The sequence below is a fragment of the Rhipicephalus microplus genome, unplaced genomic scaffold (assembly GCF_043290135.1).
Source record: "Rhipicephalus microplus isolate Deutch F79 unplaced genomic scaffold, USDA_Rmic scaffold_32, whole genome shotgun sequence".
NCBI lineage: Eukaryota > Metazoa > Arthropoda > Arachnida > Ixodida > Ixodidae > Rhipicephalus > Rhipicephalus microplus.
Genome location: NW_027464605.1, coordinates 1,613,221 through 1,622,118, shown reverse-complemented (window position 1 = coordinate 1,622,118; position 8,898 = coordinate 1,613,221). Strand labels below are relative to the sequence as shown.

The window sequence follows — 8,898 nt, the reverse complement described above, 5'->3', positions numbered from 1 at the left end:
AGCCAGCCTCAAGGATACGCTTCCCAGCAACAAATGCTCGGTTGGGGGATTCGCAAAACAAGAAACGGCTCGCACACCATCCCCATAGACTCGGCTTGAGATCGGCACCTGCGCAGCGCTTAATCCCGCGTGCCCCTCCTTATCGAAGCGTTCACTTAAACTGAAGTATTGTTATCAGCACAAGAGACCATGTGACAAAGATAGCCAGGTCTTACTTGAACACATGGCAATATTAACCACACTTTTTGGTATGACCACGATAAAGGAGGTGCTGCAGCAATACCAGAGCGGCGCCGGGCGTTACAGCTACTGCATCGTTTCCGACATTACTACGGTGCCCCAGGCAGTTGCCGCCCAAAAGGACGACAACGAAGACTTTGACCTGTACCGCCCTTGCATTGCCCTCCACGAAGACTTGCCACCCGAACACTCGGAAGGCCTCGAACGTGAGTCAGTTAAAGCTTTATGCCACTGAAATCCGAGCATTGACAGTGATTGAAAGAGACAATTGGTTCTGCAAGAGGACTTGTTTGTATAGCTTAAAACTAGATTAAATATACAGTGTTGTCGTATACATGTGAATATACAATGCTGCAGAACCCCTCCTCGTTTGCCGTGGAAGCTTGACAGCTGGTGTTTTGAAAAACTGCAACCTTACATTGAGTTGCGATGTAGCTTGTCATAACGTCCTCATTGTTGCTAGCTTTGACCACGACAGAACGGTCTTCGTCAGCTGAATTCGGTCTAATCATAGTCCTTTATTCAAAATACCACGACTCTGTAAAATACTGCCATTTACAGATGTAGGGACAACTGTCAACCACGCTTTCGACTGGCATTGCTGTTTAGTTAACCATGACAGCAAAAGAGAGTATTTTAACTAACCCTTAACTATAATTTAGCGCGATGGGAAAATAGTTGTACAACTATCATCTTTGCGGTATATAGTGATTTATTAAAGCTTGTATGTGCACCACTTATGAAATACTAGTTCCTCTGTCTGTAACTTTAAATATAATTGTGCGCGATTCCTTTGACATCAATCGCCGTTTGATGAGGTGCTTTTCTTTGAAAAAAAACACATATTGTAGCCGGAACTTTTACGGTATACATCACGCTCACTTCTTCAAGATCGCCAATTAAAGGGTTACATTTAAGGTAGGTTTGCAATCGTGTAATTGGCTTTTTTTTCCAATAAGGGCACTCTGCACATGTGTACTTCTCCAAAGGCAAAATGCATACGCCTATAATGTATAAAGGTCAAACTGGTGATAATCATTTCTCTGGTGATAATCAGTTAACGCAGTTCTCTTTTGTTTATATGCCTAAATCATTCGAAATGAAATGGCAACGTGCATTACTGGATGTTGCGGGAACAAAGCATCTTACAGAAGGTTGGTGTTGGCTGCATATCCCCCTATTTAAAAGCGGAAATTTCATATGTGCATTCTGATAAGTTGGAATTAGCGTCCCAAATCCATCATATGTGCATAGGAGTTACAGTATTGATTCGAAGTATGGGAACGCTTCCCAAGCGCCATGCTAAGACAACGTAGATAAAAAAATTGCCGTTGGCAACAGGCGTAAAGTGTTTCTTGCCAACCACCTTAAGGATGAATGCTGCGAATTTCACAAATGTTTATCTTCTTGCTGTGATCGGCCGATCTTTTCCTAGCCATGCCAGTTGAACTCTGACTAGGTACAGCATGGTACGATGTTGGGGGCAACTCGGGAGTGCGTACCCGATAGTAACTGTTGGGGGGGGGGGGGGGGGGTTCACAATGGCGCCGCGAGCCAATTTGTTCTTCAAGGTGGTGTTGCTCCGCGTCGTCGTCTGCTGCTTGCTTGCCCACGCACTCGGCATGTGCTAGCGAGCCATGACCTGCCACGCTTTTCGTTTTCGCACAGTGTTCGAGGTCGCAAAAGCGTGCGTAGAGTGTTCGCTGAATTTAACTTTTATTGCCTTATCTCTCATCAAAAACAGTCAGTTCCATTGATTGGTTTATGGGGTTCAATGTCCCAAAATCACGATATGAGTGAGACGCCGTAGTGGGGGAAATGCATCGGAAATGCAGCCGGGATTTGATCCCGCGAGCTGCGGGTCAGCAGCAGAGCACCTTAGTCACTAGACCATTGCGGTGGGGCAACGGCCAGTTTGTGCGACCAATATGTAAAAAAAAGACTGGTTTAACGGTGACCGCTTCCGAAAAAACGGTGGCAATCGATAAAACCATGCATTTTGTTTCGCGCTTGCTGGACATGTTATGAACAGCAGGCAGCCACAGCTAGATAAATTGCACCGCAAAAATACGGAGGTACTTTACAACGCTTTCAGGCGCACATACAGAGGCGTAGCTGACAAAACTAGGGACTAGTCACCCCTACAGTTCTACGCGCATGCGTCGAAATTCGAAACCTCGCCACTAGTTAACGCCGCGTGGTTATACGACCACGAGATCACGTGTTCCTTCTAACAGTGCACCGTACTGTTTATGTAAGGTGGTTCAGCTTTATAGGATTTAGGTATGAGAAAAAACATTGCACCCGAAAATTATTTCATCCATTCTGTCCCCACAACATGCTAAACTTGCTGCATAGAGCATAATGGAGCAATGTCTGTCTCACCAATCTAAAGCTCTATATAGGTGCCTCATTTTGTCTTTATATTTATCTCTAATAATATTCACGTCGGTAGGGAACGGCTCCTTGCATGTCATTTAGCAACATAATACAACAATTCGTTCCTCTGAATTCAAAGAATGCCAGCTAGGCTCTTATGGTTTAATGACCATGTCGACAGTAATAGTTTTGGCGGGATGCTTAAGCTGAATAGCGTTAAGTTTCAAATGCAGTTTTGCTAAACCAGCTATTCCAATGGTGCCAAGGTTGGTTATCACTGTAACGAAAAGAAACACACAAAAAGACGGGGGGGAGGGCACAAACAATTACGCAGTTATCAATGAGCCTATTGGTTTCACCAGTAATGGTCATGGCCAGCCTCTGAATCCTTCATTGATAAGAGTGCATGACACATGCCGCAGCCTCAGAAGTGTCTGGTTTACTCGGAACGAGCAAGGAATCGGCTGTCTCACCTGTATGCTATGCGAAGGGAAGTTTCGGAGCTCTTGATTCTCTTGTTGTCCACGACACCAACGCGCCTAATACACGTTGGGAAGATGGGCGTCGCGTAGTTCGTGGATGCGTTGCTTTTCACGCCGCTTCAGACAGGTGCACAGGCGGGGCGAAGCAGTCTGAAAATTGCGTCAGCCTTGTCAGATAAAGCCGTGCCACGTCCACGGTACATATGGTGACGCGGGTAAATCTTGCAAGATTCACTCCAACTCGAAACAGGACCAGACGAACGTGCCGAATAACACTTCTAAGCGCGCCATCTTTTCGTTCTTCATGCCCGATAGCTCAGAGGGCGGTGGCAGTGACTGCTTCGCAATAGTTTTCTTACCTCGTTTTCGTAACCGTCCAGGCCGTCACCATGGAACCGCTATCGCCGTTATCGCTACTATTTCTGGCCACATATATTGTGGTGCTTAGTAATGCCCAGGCTTCACGGCGATTTCGACTCGCTTTGCATTACATGCATCGTCGCATATGGCCAACCGCGTTCCGACCGCTTAGTCTAGCGCACTGTCTTCACGCCGATTCCGGTGCGCTCTGCTGGGAGATCTTTATTCTGTACGGGGCGTTTATTTAGAGCGAAGTGTTCAGTGTCATGCCGGGAATTTTTGTGCATAAACACTCGAACTCATCACGAATGAAATTACAGCATGCATCATAATGAGAATTCACGCAGGAATGTGATGTTAATAGAGGAGTGGACGTTAATAAAGTAATTGTAAGGTAACTGTTAAGAAAGAAAAGTGAGCAAAAAGATCCCTCCCAGAGGCACGGTTCCCTCCCAGTGGCAAGCTTTCTTTTGGCTAGTTAGATTTTCAAATATCAATAAAGTTATGACTGCAGTCGGTGAGAAAAATGACATGCAATTACATGGTTTGGTTGAGTTTGTAGAAGAAAAAGACTGATAAAACTTTGTCCTATTCACGTTATTTTGTGCAACATTGGTGTGCTTAGAACGCGACGACCTTTTCCAAACAGGACCTGTTTATGGTGTCTATAGTTTACGGTATCAAATTAGTCCATATTTTATCAGTTCATGTATTCAGCTAATGCCCAGCCCTTACGACGCCGCAACCTGGCACTATTATAACTTGTTATTCTACCGTGTGACAATTTTAGATAAATAGCCTCATGTGGCTAACTAGTTAATTAACTTTGGCATCGCCTTCCCCCATTGCGCTGACGGGTCATATGGGGACGTTAAGCTGAATTTATTGTGTCTGTACACGAGTGGTATTCCTGGTGTCTTTCAACACTCGGCTTGCCAGACACTGCGTTTTCAACAGACCATACACCTTCAAACTACATCTGTTCCCACTACGTGAAACAGTTTGTTTTACATAAACAAGACAAGCTTCATTACCCGCACGAGGCATACGCTTTTACTTTGGAAAAATTGTTTAACACTGTCAATTTTAGCTTAGCTCATACGCACGGGCTTCCCACAATTTATTTATGGTGTTTCGTGTTTCGGCTGGGCTGAAGGCAGCAAGGCTGTTCTGTGAGTGTTGTGTTCATCGTATATTTTATTTTATCTGTATTGAATACTGAGAAGTTGCGTTTGTACCTGGGGACTGTGAAGACAGTGCATGCTTCAGGGCATGTTTTCTTCACCCTTGCCTTCTCTCGCCATGACGCTGCTGTTCCTGCACGTCCATGTCACGAACGGCAGGTGACATGAACGTTTCATAGCATCTTCTGGGAAAGAGTGTAACGAGAAACTTTTCTACAAAGCAAGTATAGTAAAAACTTCCGGCGTTTTACCGGCCAATGCCGTCATACCATGGCATTATGAAGGCCGCCATGGTCGGGGCCTTTATATTAGTTTCGCCCGTAACGAGACTCCATGTGCTCATCATTAGATATATACATAGATTTGTACACTTCATATGTGACATCATGATCATGTGGGATGAGGTACTCGGCTGCTGACCGGCAGGACACGGGATCAAATCCCGGCTACAGCAGCCACGTTTTTGATGGAAGCGAAATTCTGTAGGCCTGTGTGCTCAGGTTTGGGTGCACGTTAATGAACCCCAGGTGGCCGAAATTTGCGCATCCCTCCACTACGGCTTCTCTCATAATCATATGGTGGTTTTAAGACGTTAAACCCCAGTAATTCATATATCAAGTAACTAGGATCCAATATGTTACATCGTCATCTGTTATAACGTGACTTCTCGTACCATTCGTGTTGTCACCCAACGCGATGGTTTCCTTCGCGTTTGATCATACATCCTGGGCTTTTGTTTCAGCTTTTTTTTCTTCTGTGCCAATACTGTCATGTTTACTGCAAATTCCTTTCGCTGAGTTTGTAGTTTCCTTTTTTCAAATAAAAGGAAACGATTCATTCGACTGAACGTGGTTCCGTTATTTCACCATTGACGTCAAAAAAAAAAAAATGACGGATGGCGTCAGTGCTTTGCAATAGTCAAGGTTCACCCTGAAAAATTTGAATATTCGGGGAGTGTTTACACTACAGAACACTCTTTACACTACAGAACGTTGCAGAACACTATTTCGAGTACATTCACACCGTCATTACCACGGTTCCAGTAGTTGGCGGTCGCCAATTGCGTGCGCGTGATCAGTGTGACATAGCATTCATGACAGTAGCGTCTGCGTCGGGTTTTAAAGAAAGCAAACGCGACTACGTCAGATCACTATTATTGTTGTTTAGTAGAACTACTCCCCAAGTAGTTATTTTTTTCCTTAGTGACCAGTGTGCGATAAAATATAGGTCCAATTAGGAATAATTATTTATGCAACTTTGCTTATCAGACATGTAGTGCTAACAGACAATATTTGGGCCTTTCACAGAAAGCAGCGAGCAAAAAAAAGACGTTCAGCAAGAGCCAATGCCGAAGCGTCCATGGTGCACAAAGCAGATGAGAGCGGCCGATACAGCTACAGCCGGTATTACCAGGGACAGCGCCGCCATTTTTAAGGCGGCTGCCGATGTCACCCGCTGCCGCCACCGCTGTTACGGTAATATACTAGAACTGTTGAGTGGTCTGAACTTGCCTCACTTCCTGGTACTTTTTGCTTCAACCATAGAAGTTGCGCTGCATTTAGTATTGAAAATGCAGCACGCCGCGCGCAAGACCAGCCATGCGCTTCGGTCAGTTTCGGCTCCCCCGGGGCGACTTTGTGATGCCGCTTTCTCGCTGCCTGCCCATGATTTCTGTCTAGCACATGCTGCCATAATCCTTAAGGACTGAGACACCAGAGTACTGACACACCAGAGTATGAATACTTAATTTCTTCAAATTAAATTGTTAAAATGGTTACTATAGGTAGTAAAACGATCTGGTGTTGTAAGTTATAGTCTTGGCTTTATTACACACTTTACCTGATGTCAAATATCTTTCAAAATACTTTTGTACTATGAATTTTGGCAGAAGCGCATGGTCTTATACAGTTGGTAAGGCATTATCCGGAGAGTACTTGGCTTCAAAAATTTTAAGTAATAAATATTGGGTGTTCAAATACCCCGCCTAATCAGGAGGCCGCATGCAAGCAGAGGGGGAGGGGGAGGAAGATCTTAACTACCCAAACTTTTTTTCCTGCTTAACATATCAAAGGATACTAAAATATTTACACGCATTTCACAGCGATCACCAATTACTGAACTTAGCCGTTCTACATAAGTCCCTGCCCCCCTCCCCCAAACATCCTGGGTAGTCCGATGCCGAATGGTGCATAGTCAGTGTGTTGGCAATGAAAAGTTAGCTTCACCGTTCGTGAAGCTGACTAATTACTGCCTCTTAGCAAATGTGCCATGTAAGTTTGATTTTTACGACAGTACGAAATCACAATTTCAAATATGTAGAGTTGGTACACGATCGATCCCATTTGAATTATTTCTAGGCACTCGTTTCTAGACATTCGAGATCTGTGTTTTTTTTTTCATTGAGAGGTAGGCAAGTCCTTCTTGTCTCTTTATCGTTCTGTTCTCGCGCTATAACTATAATCTTCCAATGGCATCATGCTGGTAGACTTCGAAAGCACGATACTACAATCTGTTGGTAGAGATTGAGAACTAGTTATGGTCAATTTCGGCAGCATAACAGACGGGCTGCATTCACAGCTCAATTTTTTCATATGCTTTATTTCGCGTAGAGTCCATGACTCTGAGTTAAACGCATTCTTCCGGCTCGCCTCCCTGATTTGTCTTCGTGGTATAAGCACTCGGAACTTGTACTCCGAGGACGCATTCTACTTGCTGGGCTACCATTTAAGTCGAACTTAACACCACATAGAGACGCGTTATTATTATCTTGTTTATAGTTGGCTAAAGCCTATTAATTTGTTTTTGTATTTAGAACTTCGCGCAAGCCAGATGGGCAGTTTGATGCAGCAGATATTTACCTACTGTTACAAGGAATGTCGGACTAACTTTACTGCACTTTTTCATGACCTGATTCGACTCTGTATGCAATATCTAGGCTAAACAAGATTGCGTGCACGCTGGTATTTATCAAAAGAAACAAGTTAAATTAGAGGCGTCCCACGGAAATATTGCGCGCTTTTTTCATCCGTTGCTTGCCTTAGGGACGTATTTCTTCTTTTTCATTTAAGGTCCGAGAATGCGAGCTGAATCTTCGAGAGTCCAAGCTGGCATTGGAAAAGGCGCGCTTCGATATGGAGCGCCTACAATTCACAAATGCTTCAAAAAAATCCGGAAGCAATGTCTCCCCAACGATTTCTACGGCTTATGACACAATGTGGCGTTTTTGTGACAACAGTGACTGTACAGGTGAAAATGGCTGGTATAGTTTACTTGATCTGTTTCCTTTAATGATACCCGGAAAAGTCCCCGGTGTACTGTACCTTGCGCTGTCGCGTACTAGTCAGACTTTTTGTTTATCGTACTTTAACGAAAACTGTAAGCAACTCTTCCCCACCGATTTCATGAGCATGTGACGTGATGTGGCGTTTGTTGTGACTGTATAGTCGCGTCACTGTTGGGACAACAGTGACGCAGAGGTTGCAACTGCTTGTTTCAGTTTTTAATTTAATGATCCCTCTTTTTTTTTTTGTAACATGAAACGCCGGAAAAACTTCTGATGTAGAAGTGCTTAGCATTGCCACACACTATAGTACAACTCTAGTGTTCCTCTTTTTGCTTGGTGTACATTTTTACAGTTCATTAAACATCGATCACAATTCCCCAGTCTTTTTTACTTGTATCTCTAGATCTCCTTCGCACCGGTAACTAACCTTCGTGAGCTCTGTTTAGAGATGCCTATAATTTCTACTGTAACGTTCAGAGAAAAGTTGCTAAATGCAATGTTTCGGGCTGCACTTGTCCGACGAGAGGATTATGGGATGAATGTCACGAAGTCTCTATATTTAAGATCCAATATAGCATCAACGTTATTGTGCTTAACAAAGAAAAAAAACACCAAGCCTGCACAGAAGGTGCAGAATGGTCACACCGACCGCTAAAAGAGCAGCCTTTCAGAGCTTTTTCAAAACGGTTATTTGGTATCTGATGCAAGCGCACTTGCTTAATACCCACTAGAGCATTAATAATAAACTTTTGTGTAGTAGGCCAGCCTTCGCATGCTATTCGTCATTTGTCTGAGAAGCGTGGTATCCGCTAAACACTTGCAAAAAACTTTGTGCCAATTTTTCATGAAGTGGCTTATCGTGATGAGGAATTATGGCTGAAGTTAATAGGGTAACAAAAACAAGCTTGCGTAATGGGTCGGAACATTTCATGCCCCACTCGTTACGCTATTGGCATTGTGCGACGACTGG

The 8,898-nt window shown here is 44.0% G+C and overlaps 1 protein-coding gene across 2 annotated transcripts; it reads left to right on the top strand.

Moving 5' to 3' along the window:
• Positions 1-235: 235 nt before the first annotated feature.
• On the top strand, positions 236-8,308 carry LOC142786783 (uncharacterized). Of its 2 annotated transcripts, XM_075884427.1 has the most exons (3): positions 236-446; positions 5,953-6,120; positions 7,714-8,308. In XM_075884427.1, the coding sequence occupies exons 1-3, from the start codon at positions 251-253 to the stop codon at positions 7,851-7,853; spliced, it is 504 nt and encodes a 167-aa protein (XP_075740542.1). In that variant the 5' UTR covers positions 236-250; the 3' UTR covers positions 7,854-8,308. The 2 variants fall into 2 exon arrangements, with proteins under 2 accessions (XP_075740542.1, XP_075740543.1); XM_075884428.1 differs by lacking the exon at positions 5,953-6,120.
• The last annotated feature ends 590 nt before the right edge of the window (positions 8,309-8,898 follow it).